This window comes from Nomascus leucogenys, chromosome 19 (genome assembly GCF_006542625.1).
Source record: "Nomascus leucogenys isolate Asia chromosome 19, Asia_NLE_v1, whole genome shotgun sequence".
Lineage (NCBI taxonomy): Eukaryota > Metazoa > Chordata > Mammalia > Primates > Hylobatidae > Nomascus > Nomascus leucogenys.
The window spans coordinates 61,831,475-61,851,762 of NC_044399.1; the positions used below are offsets into that span (position 1 = coordinate 61,831,475).

Here is a 20,288-nt window from a genome sequence, read left to right on the forward strand (position 1 = left end):
CTTCCTGCTGCCTTTAAAATGCAGTAACATGCATGTGTCAAATTGAAGAATTAGACATTGATGACTAGATGGAAAGTAATTTTGTAGGTAATTTTAGAGTTCAACTCCACCCAGCTTTCAGTGAAGGAACCTTTCAAATAATAGATTTTTGCTTACCATAGAGAAAAGATCAAATGACAAAGCAAATATTGACCATCAAGCTGGAATATGGTGATAATTGAACAGTTGTATAAATGAAGTAATTGAATTGTACACATACAATGGGTGAATTTTATGGTATGTCAAAGTATACCTCAATAAAGCTGTTTTTTAAAATTGCCCATGACCTCTTTTCCCATTTGGTTGTGTGTCTTTCCAATTCTTTTTCTATACAGCTTCTTCACAGAAATCACATTTTAGAAAATTTTATGTCGTTTTTACTCGACATTACTTTTTCTTTTATTTACCAAATACTTATTAAACATTTATGTGCTAGGCCTTCTTTATGTGCTAGGGCATAACATTTATGTTATGTGCTAGGGCATTTATGTGCTAGGGCATACCCTAGGGATACAAAAGTGAAAAGCTAGATAAGAGCAGTGTCCTCATGAAACTTAAAACATCTACCTATATTAATTAGATCTAAATGTATAGCCTGTTAAATGGCTTCATCGGGATAAACCTTAATCATCCCTTATTGTTTGTACATTCAGAGGGTTTTTTCCTAGTTTATTGCAAAGAGCAGAGAACATCTTTATGTATTTTATATTATTTCATTAGTAATAATTTCTAAAATTGGCTGTTTTAAGGCTTTGCATGCAAAACACATTCCCAAAAACGAAATGCCAATTTACTCTTTTTTTTTTTTTTCTGACACAGTCTCACTCTGTCACCCAGGCTGGAGTGCAGTGTCGCAATCTCAGCTCACTGCAACCTCCACCACCCAGGTTCAAGTGATTCTCCTGCCTCATCCTGCCAAGTAGCTGGGTTTACAAGCGCATGCCACCACACCGGGCTAATTTTTGTATTTTTAGTAGAGGTGAGGTTTCACTATGTTAGCCAGGCTGGTCTCGAACTCCTGACCTCTAGTGATCCGCCCACCTCAGCCTCCCAAAGTGCTTGGGATTACAAGTGTGAGCCACCGCGCCTGGCCTACCCATTTACATTCTTACTGGCACTAATGAGAGTATCTGTCTTAATATATTACTTTCTGTAGCATTGACTGATATTTTTTATACATTTCTTTTTTTTTTTTTTGAGACGGAGTCTTTCTCTGTAGCCTAGGCTGGAGTGCAGTGGTGCAATCTCGGCTCACTGTAAGTTCTGCCTCCTGGGTTCACGCCGTTCTTTCTGGGACTACAGGCGCCCGCCACCATGCCCAGCTAATTTTTTTGTTTGTTTTTTGTTTTTAGTAGAGATGGGGTTTCACTGTGCTAGCCAGGGTGGTCTTGATCTCCTGAACTTGTGATCTGCCCGCCTCAGCCTCCCAAAGTGCTGGGATTACAGGCGTAAACCACCGCACCTGGCCATTTTTTATAAATTTCTTAATTTGTTTAGTATCTTCTCCCCCCAAAACCTTTGTTACCAGTAAAAGTAAACCATTTTACGTATTTATTGAGAATTGGAGCCCAAGCACTTTTCTTCTAAACTTGATGCTCTGTTAAGAATATTAATTGCAAATAGTTACAAGTAATCTACCATTTTTTTCTTAGCTTCTAGGTTTGGTGGGGGAGGTTTTTGTTTGGTTTTCTTTTTGAGATGGAGTCTGACTGTTGTCACCCAGGCTGGAGTGCAGGGGCGCGATCTCAGTTCACTGCAACCTACACCTCCCGAGTTTAAGCAATTCTACTACCTCAGCCTCTCGAGTAGCTGGGACTACAGTGTACACCACATGTTGGGCTAATTTTTGTATTTTTAGTAGAGCCAAGGTTTCGCTATGATAGCCAGGCTGGTCTCGAACTCCTGACAAGTGATCCACCCACCTCGGCCTCCCAAAGTGCTGGAATTACAGGTGTGAGCCACCACACCCAGTCGGCCAGCTTTTAGTTGTATTTGTATTTTATATTACAACTATAGGAGTCAAATTATAAGCAAGTTTGTTATAGGGTCTTCAAAAGAAGCCTGGATTTTGTTTGCAAAACATTATAGGTACAGCTCTTTAATAAACTTACCCTTATTTTCAATAGGTTCATAAAAATTTGGGACCAGAATTGAAAATTTTTTCAAATAAAAAATACAGGCCGGGCATGGTGGCTCATGCCTGTAATCCAAGCACTTTGGGAGGCCGAGGCGGGCAGATCATGAGGTCAAGAGATCAAGACCATCCTGGCCAACATGTTGAAACCCCGTCTCTCCTATAAATACAAAAATTAGCTGGCTGTGGTGGTCCACGCCTGTAGTCCCAGCTACTCGGGAGGCTGAGGCAGGAGAATCGCTTGAACCCAGGAGGTGAAGGTTGCAGTGAGCCGAGATCGTGCCACTGCACTCCAGCCTGGCGACAGAGGGAGACTCCGTCTCAAAAAATGTATATATAGAGAGAGAGCATGCACTTGGCACTCAATGTTTTTATTGTCTTTCATTATTTCCTGTGAATCCCATTTTGTTTTTTCTTGTATGTTATTTATTCTTTATTCGTGTTTTTATTTTTATTTATTATTATTATTTTTTTTTTTTTTGAGACAGAGTCTCACCCTGTCTCTCAGGCTAGAGTGCAGTGGTTCGATCTTGGCTCACTGCAGCATCTGCCTCCCGGGTTCAAGTGATTCTCCTGCCTCAGCTTCTCAAGTAGCGGGATTACAGGCATGCACCATCACGCCCAGCCAATTTTGTATTTTCAGGAGAGACGGGGTTTCGCCATGTTGGTCAGGCTGGTCTCGAACTCCCGACCTCAGGTGATCAGCCCACCTCGGCCTCCCAAAGTGCTGGGATTACAGGTGTGAGCCACGGCGCCCAGCCACGCCAGGCTAATGTTTGTATTTTCAGTAGAGACCGGGTTTCACCACGGTGGCCAAACTGGTCTCGAACTCCTGACCTCAGGTGATCCGCCTGGCCCGGCCTCCCAAAGTGCTGGGATTACATGCATGAGCCACCAAGCATGGCCTGTTTGTTTATTTTGTAAAAATGGGGTCTTGGCTGGGCGCTGTGGCTCACGCCTGTAATTCCAGCACTTTGGGAGGCCAAGGCGGGTGGATCACGAGGTCAGGAGATCGAGACCATCCCGGCTAACATGGTGAAACCCCGTCTCTACTAACAATACAAAAAATTAGCCGGGCATGGTGGCAGGCGCCTGTAATCCCAGCTATTCGGGAGTCTGAGGCAGGAGAATGGCGTGAACTCGGGAGGCAGAGCTTGCAGTGAGCAGAGATCAGGCCACTTCACTCCAGCCTGGGCGACAGAGCAAGACTCCGTCTCAAAAAAAAAAAAAAAAAAAAAAAAAAAAATGGGGTTTTGTTCTGTCTAGAGCCTTTCCCCTCTAGACTGCACTGTCAGCTCTCATATCAGGTGACAGAGCAAGACCCTGTCTTTATAAAATAAACCAAACATTAATAACATACAAGAAAGAACAAAATGGTAAGTTGGATTCAGAGGAAATAATGAAAGACAATAAAAATATTGAGTGCCAAGTGCATGCTCTGTATTTTTTATTTGAAAAAATTTTCAATTCTGGTCCCAAATTTTTATGAACCTATTGAAAATGAAGATGAATTTATTAAAGAGCTGTACCTGTAATTTTTGCAAATAAAATCTAGGCTTCTCTTGAAAATCTTGAAACAAACTTGCTTAATTTGACTCCTATAGTTGCAATATAAAATATAAATAAAACTAAAAGCTGGCTGGATCACAGCTGCCTGCAGCCTCCAAGTCTTAGGCTCAAGTGATCCTCCCGCCTCAGCCTACCAATAGTTAAGACTATAGGCGTCTGCCAGCACACCCAGTTTTTTTTTTTTTTTTTTTTTTTTTTTTTGAGACGGAGTCTGTCGCCCAGGCTGGAGTGCAGTGGTGCAATCTTGGGTCACTGCAACCTCTACCTCCTGGATTCAAGCGATTCTCCTGCCTCAGCCTCCCAAGTAGCTGGGACTACAGGCATGCATCACCACACCTGGCTAATTTTTGTTTTTGTTTTTGTTTTGTTTTGTTTTGAGTCTAGCTCTGTCACCCGGGCTGGAGTGCAGTGGCACAATCTCGGCTCACCGCAACCTCTGCCTCCTGGGTTCAAGTGATTCTCCTGCCTCAGCCTCCCAAGTAGCTGGGATTACAGGTGCCCGCCACTACGCCCAGCTAATTTTTTGTGTTTTTAGTAGAGGCGGGGTTTCACCATGTTGGTTGGGCTGGTCTTGAACTCCTGACCTCGTGATTCGCCCGCCTCGGCCTCCCAGAGTGCTGGGATTACAGGCGTGAGCCACCACACTTGGCCAATTTTTGCATTTTTAATGGAGACAGGGTTTCACCATGTTGGCCAGGCTGGTCTCGAACTCCTCAAGTGATCCACCTGCCTTGGCCTCCCAAAATGATGGGATTACAGCGTGAGCCACTGCTCCTGGCCTAATTTTTAAAATCACTTTTTAAATTCACAAGTTATTCAAACATGTGTGGATTAAACATTATCTATTCTGCTGACTTAACATTCTAATATGAAAAACAGGAAGCTATTAATTTGTAATATAATGAAAGCTATGATGTTTTGATGGAGAAAGTACTATGGACACAAAATGGAAAAAAGCATTAAATCTCTTTTCAGGGGTTTAGATTAAGGAAATCTCCAAACTGGTTTTCTTTTGAGCTGGACTTTAAAAATAGGAGTAGATATATATAGGAAGCAAGCAGTAGTAAAGGCATCAGTAACTCTCGGATTTGCATGAATAATTCATTCTAACAAGATCTTCAGTTTAAGGGAAAGGGAGAAGGAGGGAAAAAATAATAATTGCTTTGTTACTGGTGGCTCATTTCATCCTGTCAGCAACTCTGTGAGGTAGGTACTATTGTTTTTTCCGTTATACAAGTATGGGAACTGAATCACAAAGTTTAAGTAACAACTGAAGTGACCAGCTACAGTGTAAAGAAGCCAGGACCCTGTGGGTTTTCTCTGTTCTAAAACCATTACACCCAATCTGCCTCTCACATTGCCTTGTATGCCTCGTCAGTTGATGAAATATCTAAATTGATTTCCCAGTGTATGTTCCAAGGAACATTAGTTCATCAAGCTGCTATTAAAAAAAAAAAAGAGGCCAGGCACAGTAGCTCACACCAGTAATCCCAGCACTTTGGGAGGCCAAGGCAGGTGCATCACGTGAGGTCAGGAGTTCCAGACCAGCCTGGCCAACTTGGTGAAACCCCATTTCTACTAAAAATACAAAAATTAGCCAGGTGTGGTGGCGCACGCCTGTAATCCCAGCTACTCAGGAGGCTGAGACAGGAGAATCACTTGAACCCAGTAGGCGGAGATTGCAGTGAGCAGAGATGGTGCCATGCACTCCAGCTTGGGCAGTAGAGCAAGACTCTGACTCAGAAAAAATAAATAAAAAATGCCTTGGTCAAGTTTGGAGAATAGCCAGATGTGCTATCCTCTATGTAGACATTTACAGTCTTTATGAGAATATCAACATCTTTGAGAAGCATTGCTGTAAGAATTTTTTACTTGGTTTAATCCAGTATGCCTCCAATTTATGTGACCACTAAAATACCTACTAATAGATGCATCTCTTATATAGTAGGATCTCATTGAATATATATGGTAGAGAAGTAACATAATCAGTTTTGTGTTTTAGAAAGCTCATTTTTGGCCGGGCGCAGTGGCTCACACCTGTAACCCCAGAACTTTGGGAGGCCAAGGTGGGCGGATCACAAGGTCAGGAGTTAGAGACGAGACTGGCAACCATGGCGAAACCCCATCTCAACTAAAAATACAAAACTTAGCCGGGCGTGGTGGTGGATGCCTGTAATCCCAGCTACTCGGGAGGCTGAGACAGGAGAATTGCTTGAACCCAGGAGGTGGAGGTTGCAGTGAGCCAAGATCACTCCACTGTACTTCAGCCTGAGTGACAGAGCTAGACTCTGTCTCAAAAATAAAAGCTCAATCTTGGACCGGGTGTGGTGGCTCATACCTGTAATCCCAGCTCTTTGGGAGGCCAAAGTGGGAGGATTGCTTGAGGCCAGGAGTTCAAGACCAACCTGGTCAACATAGTGAGACCCCGTCTATTTAAAAAAGAAAAAAAAAAAGAAAGCTCATTCTGGTGGCAATGGGGAGAATGGTTTGGAAGGAAAGATTGGAGTCAGGAAAACCAATTCAGCCCAGCTTTTCTTCTCTAGACTGCACTGCCAGCTCTCATATATTAGATTTCCATGTAATTCTGGTCTATACACTTTAGTCATGTCAACAACCCTGTCTTAATTACTGTAGCTTATAAAAGCTACACTAGGCCGGGCGTGTTGGTTCACGCCTGTAATCCCAGCACTTTGGGAGACAGAGACGGGTGGATCACTAGTTCAAGAGAGCGAGACCATCTTGGCCAACATGATGAAACCCTGTCTCTACTAAAAATACAAAAATTAGCTGGGCATGGTGATGTGCGCCTGTAGTCCCAGCTACTCGGGAGACTGAGGCAGGAGAATCACTTGAACCTGGGAGGCGGAGGTTGCAGTGAGCCAAGATTGCGCCACTGCACTGCAGCCTGGGCGACAGAGCAAGACTCCATCTCGGGGGAAAAAAAAAAAAGCTATACTATATTATAGGAGCGCTATTATCTGATATGAATAGCTTTCTGATTGTTCTTCAGGGTATGTTTGCTGTTTTTGACCCTTTTATCCAAATACCTTTTTTATGGGGGGAGACAGAGCCTCACTCTGTTGCACAGACAATCTTGGCTCACTGTAACCTCCGCCTCCTGGATTCAAGTGATCCCCCTGCTTCAGCCTCCCAAGTAGCTGGGACTACAGGCATGCACCACCACGCCCGGATAATTTTTGTATTTTTAGTAGAGACAGGATTTTGCCATGTTGGCCAGGCTGGTCTCCAACTCTTGACCTCAGGTGATCAACCCTCCTTGGCCTCCCAAAGTGCTGGGATTACAGGATGAGCCACCATGCCCATCCCCCAAATACATTTTAGAATTAGCTTGGTAATGTTCAAGGAAAAATCTTGCTGACATTTTTTTTTCCCCCTTGAGACAGAGTCTCACTCTGACGTCCAGGCTGGAGTGCAGTGGCACAGTCTCGGCCCACTGCAACCTCCGCCTCCCAGGTTCAAGCGATTCTCCTGCCTCAACCTCCCAAGTAGCTGGGACTACAGGCATGTGCCACCATGCCTGGCTAATTTTTTGTATTTTTAGCAGAGATGGGGTTTCACCGTGTTAGCCAGGATGGTCTCGATCTCCTGACCTCATGATCCGCCCACCTCGGCCTCCCAAAGTCCTGGGATTACAGGCGTGAGCCACAGTGCACGGCCCTTGCTGGCATTTTTATTGGAATTTCACTGACTCTACTGATTAATATAAGGAGAACTGACATTTCCATTATAAAGCTTTTCTGTCTCTGATATTATGGTATGCTTCCATTTATTATATGTTGGCCTTCTTTACTATCTGTTAATAGTTTTATAATTAAGGTCTTAAATATGTATTGAGATGATTATGTCATTGTGTCCATTAATCTGTTCTTATGTGTAGACATTCCTTTTGCAAATATAGTCTGTTACTTTCTCATACTTCAGTATCCTCTTTAATTTCTTTAAATATATTAAACATTTATATCTGCTTCTAATAATTCCAGTTTCTGCAGTCTGTATATCTGATTCTGTTCTTTGTTCTAGTAATTCATTCGGGGTGACTTGGTTCCATGTGTATTTTGTGATTTTTTTAAATGTAAGCACGTTTCTTCTTTTTCTTTTTTTTTTTTTTTGAGACGCAGTCTTGCTGTGTCGCCCAGGCTGAAGTGCAGTGGCACAATCTCGGCTCACTGCAAGCTCCGCCTCCCAGGTTCAAGCAATTCTCCTGCCTCAGCCTCCCAAGTTGCTGGGACTACAGGCGCATGCCACCACGCCCAGCTAATTTTTTATATTTTAGTAGAGACAGGGCTTCGCAGTGTTGCACAGGCTGGTCTCAAACTCCTAAACTTAGGCAATCTGCCTGCCTCGGCCTCCCAAAGTGCTAGGATTACAGGCATGAGCCACCACACCTGGCCCAAAGTTTTTCATATTGAGATATATTTAGATCTAGCCTCAAAAGTGTTAGTCTTGTCTTTCTAACTCTGTTCTTTCCAACTCAATATATTTGGGATTTTTTTTTAAATATGATTTTAAGTATTGACTGCATCCTGTAAAGAATGGAATAGGCTGGGGCTGGCCACTGTGGCTCAGGCCTGTAATCCCAGCACTTTGGGAGGCTGAGGTGGATGGATCACTTTAGGCCAAGAGTTCGAGACCAGCCTGGCCAACATGGCGAAACTCCGTCTCTACTAAGAATACAAAAATTAGCCAGGTGTGGTGGTGCAAGCCAGTATTCCCAGCTACTCGGGAGGCTGAGGCAAGAGGATCACTTGAACCCGGGAGGTGGAGGTTACAGTGAGCAAGATTGTGCCACTGCACTCCAGCCTGCAAGGCAGAGCAAGATCCTGTCCCAAAAAAAAAAAAAAAAGAATGGAATGGGCAGTTGCTCATGCCTGTAAGGTCAGCACTTTGGGAGGCCAAGGTGGGATGATCACTTGAGCCTAGCAGTTCAAGACCAGCCTGGGCAACATAGTAAGACATCATCTCTGCAAAAAAAAAAATTAGCTGAGCATGGTGGCATGTGCCTGTGGTCTCAGCTACTCGGAAGGCTGAGATGTGAGGATAGCTTGAGCCCAGAGGTTAAGGCTGCATTGAGCTGTGATAGCACCACTGCTCTTCAGCCTGGGTGACAAAAGAAAAAAAAAAAGAGTGGAATGAATTAGTAATGGAATAAATTGGTCTCAAACTCCTGACCTCAAGTGATCTGCCTGCCTTGGCCTCCCAAAGTGCTGGGATTACAGGCGTGAGCCACCATACCCAGTGAAAGGTAGCAATTTCATTAGTAAGAGTCGATATGAATGCAATCCTTTTGGGAATAATGAGAAATGACACTACTCGCAAGTATGGCTATATTGGCTGATAATAGCATGTGACAATGTTTCTTGATCTGCAGAGATATATGCTCAGTTTTCTTTTTAATTTTCTTTTCTTTTTTCTTTTTTTTTTGAGATGGAGTTTCACTCTTGTTGCCCAGGCTGGGGTACAATGGCGTGATCTCGGCTCACTGCAACCTCTGCCTCCCAGGTTCAAGCGATTCTTCTGCCTCAGCGTCCCAAGTAGCTGGGATTACAGGCATGTGCCACCATGCCCGGCTAATTTTGTATTTTTAGTAAAGATGGGGTTTCTCCATGTTGGTCAGGCTGGTCTCGAACTCCCGACCTCAGGTGATCCGCCCACCTTGGCCCCCCAAAGTTTGGGATTACAGGCATGAGCCACTGCGCCCAGCCTTTTTAATTTTTTTATCTTAACGATCCTTTAAAAAGTTGTTGAAGAATTTTAAAGACAATTTCTGTTTTATAGGGATAACGCCTATAATCCCAGCAATTTCATAATTGAAAGATTTTATTCATTGAAAATCCAGTTTTTAATATTATTTAAATTGTAGTAAGACATACATAACAAGAACTTACCATTTTAAACTTTTTTTTTTTTTTTTTTTTGAGATGGAGTTTCACTCTTGTTGCCCACACTAGAGTGCAATGGCATGATCTCGGCTCACTGCAACCTCCGCCTCCCAGGTTCAAGCAATTCTCCTGCCTCAGCCCCCTAAATAGCTGGGATTACAGGCACCCACCACCACCATGCCTGGCTAATTTTTTATCTTTTTATTAGAGATGGGGTTTCACCATGTTGGCCAGGCTTGTGTTGAACTCCTGACCTCAGGTGATCCACCTGCCTTGGCCTCCAAAAGTGCTAGGATTACATGTGTGAGCCACTGCGCCCGGCGATTTTATTTTATTTTATTTTATTTATTTATTTATTTTATTTTTTTGAGACGGAGTCTTGCCCTGTCGCCCAGGCTGAAGTGCAGTGGCGCGATCTAGGCTCACTGCAAGCTCCGCCTCCCGGGTTTACTTATGCCATTCTCCTGCCTCAGCCTCCCGAGTAGCTGGGACTAGAGACTCCCGCCATCACGCCCGGCTAATTTTTTGTATTTTTAGTAGAGACAGGGTTTCATCGTGTTAGCCAGGATCGTCTCGATCTCCTGACCTCGTGATCTGCCCTTCTTGGCCTCCCAAAGTGCTGGGATTACAGGCGTGAGCCACCACACCCGGCGATTTTAAACATTTTTAAGTGTTCAATTCCATGGCAGTAAGCACTTTCATAGTATTATGTAACCATCACCATTATTTCATCATCCCAAATAGAAACTCTATACCCATTTAGCATTCCTTTTCCCCTCCTCTCCCCAGCCTCTGGTAACCACCATTCTTTCTATCTCTATGAATTTGTCTATTCTAGGTAACTCGAATAAGTGGAATCATACAATAATTGTTATTTTATGCCTGGCTTATGTTAATTAGCATACTGTTTTCAAAGTTCATCCATATTGTGGCATGTATCAGAACTTCATTTCTGGTTGAGCTCAGTGGCTCACGCCTGTAATCCCGGCAATTTGGGAGGCTGAAGTGGAAGGATCCCTTGAGACCAGGAGTTCAAGACCAGTCAACATAGTGAGATTTCATCTCTACAAAAAATAAAAATAAAAAAATTAGCCAGGCTGGGTGGCGAGTGCCTATAGTCCCAGCTACTTGGGAGGCTGAAGTGGGAGAATCCCTTGAATCCAAGAGGTCAAGGCTGCAGTAAGTTCTGATCAGTCTGCTGTATTCCGGCCTGGGTGACAGAGCAAATCCCTGTCTCAAAAAAAAACTTCTTTTTATGGCTTTATTAATATTCCGTTGTGTATATATACATATATATATATACCACCTTTTGTTTATCATTCATCTAATGATAGGCACTTGGGTTATTTCCAATTTGGGGCTATTATGAATAATGCTTCTATGAACATTGGTGTACAAGTATTTATTTGAGTACCAGTTTTCCTTTTTTTGAGTATAATTGCTGAGACATATGGTAATTCTGTATTTAAATTTTTTGAGAATTGACAAACTGTTTTCTGCAGCAACTGTATAGTTTTATGTTGCCACCAGCAATGAACTATGGTTCCAGTTTCTCCACATCTTTGTCAACATCTGTAATTTTCCATTTTTTGGACTATAGCCATCCTAGTAAGTGTGCAGTGATGATGTCACATTATGGTTTTGATTTTCATTTCCCTAATGACTAATGATGATGAGCATCTTGCATCTTTTCACATGCTTATTGGCCATCTATATATCTTCTTTAGAGAATGCCTATTCAAGTCCTTTGCCCATTTTCTGATTCTAGTTTCATTTTAAAGTCATGATTTCTTTTTTTTTTTTTGAGACGGAGTCTCGCTCTGTCACCAGGCTGGAGTGCAGTGGCACGCTCTCAGCTCACTGCAACCTCCACCTCCTGGGTTCAAGAGATTCTCCTGCCTTAACCTCCCAAGTAGCTGGGACTACAGGCGTGTGCCCATTATGCCCAGCTAATTTTTGTATTTTTAGTAGAGACGGGGTTTCACTATGTTGGCCAGGATGGTCTCAATCTCTTGACCTCGTGATCCACCCACCTCGGCTTCTCAAAGTGCTGGGATTACAGGTGTGAGGCACTGTGCCTGTCCAAGTCATGATTTCTTAGACTGGATTCTGTGGACACATCCTAACAGAAGAGGATCCAGCTTTCTTAGTTTCAGCTTCCTTTGGGAACCCAGGCCTCTGGGCTCCAGTAACACTGCCTCCTTCCTTTACCTCGCCAACCAAGGGTTGGTAGTCACTTCTTGCTATCTCTAAACTCTGGGTTACTTCACTGTTCCTTTTGTCCCTTAGATCCTCCATCAGTTATGTGTCAAAATCTTTGCATTAAATTCTTGCTGTTGTAACTATTTGATGTGGTTTCTGTTACCCTGGATAGATCTTGACAGCATCTAAATTCCCTCATTTTATAGGGGAAGAAACTTGTACCATTTTGTCTTCCAAATACATTTTAGAATTACTTGGTCATGTTAAAGGAAAAACATTGCAGCTATTCCTTCCCGTAACATACTTCTCAGTCATAACTAGCAATCTAGCAGTCATAATCACTTTTTTTTTTTTTAAGATGGAGTCTCACTCTGTTACCAGGCTGGAGTGCAGTTGCGCAATCTCAGCTCACTTCAACTTCTACTTCCTAGGTTCAAGTGTTTCTCCTGCCTCAGCCTCCCAAGTAATCACAGGCTGGGATTACAGGCCTGAGCCACCATACCCAGCCTCATAATCAAATTTAATACAAAATAAAGTCACGTTGTAAAGACTCAAATTTATACATCACAATGTATAAAGGTAAAAATTTTATTTTTAAAGAATAAAATTAAAGAAATTAAAGAATTTCTCCAAATTCATATAGTTAGTAAAAGGCCAGATAGTGTTGGGACCATGATGCCTTCATGCCCAGTCCACTTGTTCTAACAAATTAAAACTTCCCGGGTTGGAGTGGGAGAGGAGCTTTTTTCCTTTATGTGTTTTTTTTGTTTGTTTGTTTTTGTTTTTGTTTTTGTTTTCTTTTTTTTTTTTTTTTTGGGGTAGAGAGAGGTCTTGCTATATTCCCCAGCCTCGTCTTGAATTCCTGGCCTCAAACAATGTTCCCGTCTTCCAAAGTGCTGGGAGCTGGGATTACAGGCATGAGCCACCACACCCAGCTTCTTACTGACTTATTTTCTTTTTTTTTTTTTTTTTTTTGAGACACAGGGTCTCACACTGTCACCCAGGCTGTAGTGCAGTGGTGTGGTCATGGTTCACTATAGCCTCGAACTCCCAGGCTCAAGCGTTCCTCCCACCTCAGCCTCCTGAGTCACCATGGGCGTGAGCCACCATGCCCAGCTAATTTTTAAAATTTTTCTTTTGTGAAGACAGGGTCTCACGATGTTGACCAGGCTGGTTTTGAACTCCTGGCCTCAAGTGATCCTCTTGCCACAGCCTTCCAAAGTGTTGGGAATACAGACATGAGCCACTATGTCCAGCTTTGATTTTTTTTTAACCATATAAATCTATTACCTATTTAGAATAAATTAATTTTAAATTTTTTAAGTAAAATAAAATGTTTACCTTTATAAATTATGATGTATAAATTTGAGTCTTTACAAAATGTCTTTACTTTGTATTAAATGTGATTGTGATTGCTAGTTATGACTGAGAAGTATGTTATGGGAAGACTACTAAGCATGCAATTGTGCATGAGCTTATACACAAACACACATAACGTAGTTCTACATCTAGAAATTACATTAATTTTATTATTTTCTGTTTCCTAGAATAATGGTCTCAAAACTCTTTGGTCACATTTTCCTATCGGTAAAAAATCTTGAGTTTTTTATTTATTTACAATATATCATAAGTACATGGACTAATGTGTACATTAAAAACATTAACAAAAACTTACATTTATAAAAAACAAGGTAAACAAATTAGGGGGAGACGGCCGAGCACTGTGGCTCACTCCTGTAATCCCTTCACTTTGGGAGGCCGAGGTGGATCATCTGAGGTCAGGAGTTCAAGACCAGCCTGGCCAACATAATGAAATCCCGTCTCTACTAAAAATACAAAAATTAGCCAGGCGTGGTGGCGGGCACCTGTAAACCCAGCTACTCAGGAGGCTGAGGCAAGAGAATCGCTTGCACCCGAGAGGCAGAGGTTGCAGTGAACTGAGATCACACCACTGCACTCCAGCCTGGGCAACAAGAGCAAAACTCTGTCTCAAAAAAGAAAAGAAAGAAAAGAAAATTAGGGGGAGACATCCTAATGCTTTTCCTCCACCACCACAAAAGATTATTTCGTGCATCCCAGGGTGCACCCATCTTACTTGGACATTGTTCTAGAATGTATCAGTTACAAGCTGCTAAAGGATCTCAGACATGTGTTCTGTTGAAGTGCCTACATGTTCACCAAACTTATTGAAAATAGTTAAAATGGTCCTTGACTTCAGCTTCCAGAGCTGTTGTAAGTTCCTTAGTTCAAACACAAAGCAATAAAACTTGCCCCAATAAAACACAGCCTCAATTCTAAGCAGTTTCTGATAACCATAATCATAGATGAATGTGCACAGCCTTTGAACTTAGCAATTGCAGCACTCATGTACATGAGACTATTTATCACCAAAAATCAAGTAATCTAGGGAGAAAAAATGGGAGAGGGTATGTGTAGAGATTTGAGGGAAATCCAAAATACACACAAAATAGTTTATGACTTAAAAAAAAAAAACGCAAAAAAAGGTATGATGAGGACAATACAAAACTAAACCTGTAAACTAAACCTGTTTGCTGGGTGCAGTGGCTCACACTTTTAGTCCCAGCACTTTGGGAGGCTGAGGCGGATGGATCACAAGGTCAGGAGTTCAAGACCAGCCTGTCCAACATGGTGAAATCCCATCTCAAATAAAAATACAAAAATTAGCCGGGCGTGGTGGCGGGTGCCTGTAATCCTAACTACTGAGCTAAGGCAGGAGAATCACTTGAACTCTGGAGGCAGAGGTTGCAGTGAGCCAAGATTGCGCTGCTGTACTCCAGCCAGGGCGACAGAGCAAGACTCTTAAAAAAAAAAAAAAAAATAGCCATTATCTCCACTTAACTGGTGAAGAAACTGTGGCTCAAGAAAGTTAAGTAACTTGCACAAATCAGACCTGCAATTATTTATTGGAAAGTTGAATTAACAGGTGCATTAGCTGGACAGTTGCTCAAAATGAGTCCAACTTAAGTGATACCAAAATGTCACTGTATTATTATTTGTAAGGATACAGAGGAGTTTTATTTACCAGAACTATTTTTAGGGAATATAATATATGTTTTGGGAAAATAAAGAATATATAAGTTGTTTGGGGTGCCAATGGGATCAAGATCCCCTTGGGGTATGCTGGATAGCTGGCTGTGAAACTCTTCAAAAGAGGAAGCTTTCCTAAATGGTATCTGCACATTTTCCTGTAATACTCAGGAGTAGCAGCCTGTATTTTCTTTTTCTATACCAACAAGAATGAGCTTGGAAAGCTTCATCCTTAAATCAATGTTAAACAGTTATTTGAGGACTGTCAATGAAGAGGGAGCCCCAGTTGTTCTGAGTGGTCATACATGGTTTGATCCTAAATCTGCTTAATTTCAAAGTTAGTACCCTTGGCTGTGTACCATGCTGCCTCTAGCATGTGACTGAAATGCAGACAGACAGATAGGTATATAGATACAAAGATAGGAAAGAATTGTGAATCGTGGTTCTAAAGATTGCGCTACTGGTAGTCTTCTCACAGGAGTATCTTGGTGTTGTGTTTTCTTAAACTTTGTATCATAATCACACATTTTCAGGCAGCTTAAATCCTTTAAGGAACAAAAACAGGATAAGAATGAATGAATAGATAGGTCTCCACTGTTAAAAAAAAATCTACCACTGTATATTTGTTATCCTCAGGAAATTACTACAATCAAGGAGAGACTCGTAAGAAAGAACTTTTGCAGAGCTGTGATGTTTTGGGGATTCCACTCTCCAGTATAATGATTATTGACAACAGGTAATATATCTTTTAACAATGTAGAAATTTATTGGCAATAAATATGCAGTGATATACTCAAAAGACACACAAAAAACTAATGTGAGTGGCTGAGAACATCTTGTATGAAAAGTCTGGGGCTCAGTGCCATGGTTCACGCCTGTAATCCCAGCACTTTGGGAGGCTGAGATGGGCGGATCCCTTGAGGTCAGGAGTTTGAGACCAGCCTGGCCAACACGGTAAAACCACATCTCTACTAAAAATACAAAAATTAGCTGGGCATGGTGGCCCAGCTACTAAAGAGGCTGAGGCAGGAGAATCACTTGAACCCAGGAGTCGGAGGTTGCAGTGAGCTGAGATCAAGCCATTGCACTCCAGCCTGGGTGACAGGGAGACTTCATCTAAAAAAAGAAAAGAAAGAAAAGAAAAGGAAGAAGGGAAGGGGGGGAGGGGAAGGGAGGGAGAAGGGAGGGGAGGGGTAAGGAGGGGAGAGGAGGGGAAGGGAGGGGAAGGGAGGGGAGGGGAAGGGAGGGAAGGGAAGGGAAGGGAAGGGAAAAGTCAAGTTTACATAAAATAACTTCACAGCGGGGCACAGTGGCTTACGCCTGTAAGTGGGGGGAAGGGAGGGGAAGGGAGGGGAGGAGAGGGAAGGGAAGGGGAGGGAAAGGAAGGGAAGGGAAAAATCAAGTCTACAGGGAAGGGAAGGGAAAAATCAAGTCTACGTAAAATAACTTCACGGCGGGGCACAGTGGTTTATGCCGTAATCCCGGCACTTTGGGAGGCCGAGGTGGGCAGATCACCTCAGGTCAGGAGTTCAAGACCAACCTGGCCAAACGTGGTAAAACCCCGCATCTACTAAAAATACAAAAATTAGCCGGGCGTATTGGCACACGCCTGTAATCTCAGCTACTTGGGAAGCTGAGGCAGGAGAATCGCTTGAACCTGGGAGGCAGAGGTTGCAGTGAGCCAAGATCACACCATTGCACTTCAGCCTGGGTGACAGAGCAAGACTCCATCTCAAAAATAATAATAATAATAATAATAACTTCACATTTGTTTTTAAATGACAGCGTGATTGAAATAAATTTTTTAACTTCTGTTCGGATTTTTTTTCCTGACATGGCTAATTCTCTTTACATCTATAGCTTTAAAAAGTTTTATTATAAATTTCAAAAACATACAAAAGTATAAAGAACAGTATCATAAACCCCCATTTGCGTATTACCTAAACCCACTGATTATCGAGACTTTACAGTGCTTGTTTCTTCACCTATCCCTAACTTAACATCTTTTGTGTATATGAAACATTTTAAAGAAAACTCCAGCCATCAGGTTTTTTACCCCTAGGTACTTAGGTCTGCATCTCTTAAGAAGATGGGACACTTTTCATCTAGCTACAGACAGCTATTATCATTACATCTAACAATATTAACTATAACAGTAATTCTTTGGTGTCCACCAACACCCAGTCCATATCAGAATTTCTTCAGGTAGCTCAAAAATTTCCTTTTACAATTAGTTTACTCAAATCAGGATCTCCACAAGGACCACACATTATAGTTGGTTGATATTCTGCATTTAATTACCCTTTTCTCCAAATCAGTGGATTTGTTGAAGAAACTGAATTACGTTGTCATACAGAATGTCCTACATTCTGGATTTATCTGTTTCCTGTATGTCTACGTTCTTTTTTTTTTTCTGAGACAAAGTCTCACTCTGTCCCGCCCAGCCTGGAGTGCAGTAGTGCCATCTCGGCTCACTGCAACCTCCGCCTCCTAGATTCAAGTGATTCTCCCCCGTCAATCTCCCAAGTAGTTGGGATTACAGGCATCTACCACCACACCTGGCTAATTTTTTGTATTTTTAGTAGAGATGGGGTTTCACCATATTGGCCAGGCTGGTCTTGAACTCCCGACCTCAGGTGATCCACCTGCCTCGGCCTCCCAAAGTGCTGTGATTATAGCCATGAGCCACCATGTCCGGTCTTTTTTTTTTTTTTGCACATGGCAAATCAGATATTTGGGTCTAACTTTTTGGGGGGCAAGAATATTTCATAGGCTGTACTATGTACTTTGCATCATATCAGGAGACACGTACTATCTGATAGACCTATAGTGAATCTACAATTGATCAGCGAGTTCAGATGGCAATGACTCCCTTTATTTTAAAGACCCCCATCAACCTTTCATATGTTCTCATGCCTATTGCCTGAATCATTAATTACCTAGAAGTTGCAAAATGCTTAGTTTCCAATAGTCTCACATATTCTATGTGTACTAGCTATAATTCTTTTGTAAAATAGAATCTTCACTATTAATTAAGGCTAGTTAGTTACCCTGCTATGTATAATAATTTGAAACAAAAAAACAGGATAGGTGCTTAATTTTTTTCCCTTTAATTGACATTTTTCAGAATAAAGAGTTGATATGCTGTACACCTACAGTCGTGATCTATTGTTTCTTGAATGGGAGGACACTTAACTTTCATTAGGAAATTACGCGTTTTTGTGTATTCGGTGTTTCAGGTTCAGTCATATGTTCTTTAATACTAAATTGTCTTATGTTTGGCCAGAGAGTCTCTTCATGTTGGCTTATATGTCCTTTTCATATGACCTCTTTGTCTTTTATGATTTCCTTCCTTTCTTTCAAGTACAATGAGACTTTCCAGTACTATCTTGTATACTTTCCTGCTCCAATTCTGAAATCAGCCATTTCTCCAAAGAGCCTTTGTTTGTCTTAGCAGGGAATGGTATTTAGAGTCCATAACCAGCATAGTAGGAGTGTTCATTGCTATAGTGTTATTTATTTATTTTTTTAGACAGAGTCTTGCTCTGTTGCCCAGCTGGAGTGCAGTGGTGCGATCTTGGCTCACTGTAGCCTGTGCCTCCCTGGGTCCAGCGAGTCTCCTGCCTCAGCTTCCTGGGTAGCTGGGATTACAGGCATCCACCACCACGCCCGGCTAATTTTTGTATTTTTAGTAGAGACGGGGTTTCACCATGTTGGTCAGGCTGGTCTCGAACTCCTGACCTCAGGTGACCCACCTGCCTCAGCCTCCCAAAGTGTTGGGATTACAGGCATGAGCCACCATGCCTGGCCGCTATAGTGTCATTATTTCTCATTTTTACTTGACCTTTATAGTGGACAGAGCTCGGATATATGTTTTTTGTGTGCTTTTGGATTTTTTAGAGACAGGATCTCACTATTACCCAGGGTGGAGTGAACTGGCGTGATCACACTTCACTGTAGCCTTGAACTCCTGGGTTCAGGCAATCCTCCTGTGTCAGCCTCCCAAGTAGCTGGGACTACAGGCACTCACCACCACACCTGGCCTTTTTTTTTTTTTTTTTTTTTGAGATGGAGTCTTGCTGTGTCGCCCAGGCTGGAGTGCAGTGGTGCCATCTCAGGTCACTGCAACCTCCGCCACCTGAGCTAAAGTGATTCTCCTGCCTCATCCTACCGAGTAGCTGGGATTACAGGCACACGCCACTACACCTGGCTAATTTTTGTATCTTTAGTAGAGAAGGGGTTTTGCCATGTTGGCCAGGCTGGTCTTGAACTTTTGACCTCAAGTGATCCGCCCTCCTCAGCCTCCCAAAGTGCTGGGATTACAGGCGTGAGCCACCGCACCTGGCCTATTTTTTTTTTTAAAGGAAAAAAAAATCAGAAATATATACAGATGATTACAATTCAAAGTTAATATTTCAGGGGTTTTGTTTAACATCATTGATATTTACAATGGAATCTCTGGTGGGGTGCAGTGGCTCCTATCTGTAATCCAAGCACTTTGGGAGGCCGAGGTGGACAGATCGCTTGAGCCTAGGAGTTTGAGACCAGCCTGGGCAACGTGGTGAAACCCCATCTCTACTAAAAATACAAAAATTAGCTGGGCATGGTGGCGTGCCCGAAATCCCAGCTACTTGGGTGACCGAGGTGAGAGGATCACCTGAACCCAGAAGGTAGAGGCTGCAGTGAGCCAAGATCATGCCCACTGAACTCCAGCCTGGATAACAGAGTGAGATCCTGTCTCAAAAGCAAAAAAAAAAAAAAAAAAAAATTGAATCTCTTTTCTGTCACACTGAAAGTCCTTTCCAAGAACATGAACATAATTACTTATTTTCTTCTTTAATCTTTTCAAGAATCTCAGGGCTGGGCGCATTGGCTCACGCCTGTAATCCCAGCACTTGGGGAGGCCGAGGTGGGTGGATCATGAGGTCAGGAGTTCGAGATCAGCCTGGCCAACATGGTGAAACTCCGTCTCTACTAAAAATACAAAAATTGGCTGGGTGTGGAGGCACGCGCCTGTAATCCCAGATACTCAGGAGGCTGAGGCAGGAGAATTGCTTGAACCCAGGAGGCGGAGGTTGCAGTGAGCCGAGATCGCGCCATTGTACTCCAGCCTGGGCAACAGGATGAGACTCTGTCTCAAAAAAAAAAAAAAAAAAGAATTTAATAAAACATGAAAGAAGGGGCTGGTATTATGGTATTATGTATACTCAGAACAGTAAATACTCAAAACTAATACTAAATACAATATGACTGATTATGATGCCTGCAATTTACTTTAAGATAATTCAGAAAAAAATAAATACCTATATAGCTTAACCCCAAATGACAAAATATTAACAATTTAAACCTTAGTGGAAGGTACTGGAGTGTTTCTTTTTTTTTTTTTTTTTCTTTTG

The 20,288-nt window shown here is 42.4% G+C and overlaps 1 protein-coding gene across 1 annotated transcript in view; it reads left to right on the forward strand.

Moving 5' to 3' along the window:
• Positions 1-20,288, forward strand: part of PIGL (phosphatidylinositol glycan anchor biosynthesis class L) — a 102,121-nt gene that overhangs the window by 1,102 nt on the left and 80,731 nt on the right. The window contains exon 2 of the mRNA XM_003262618.4: positions 15,529-15,628. Within this exon, the coding sequence (XP_003262666.1) occupies positions 15,529-15,628 (100 nt within the window). The remainder of the gene's footprint in view (positions 1-15,528; positions 15,629-20,288) is intronic.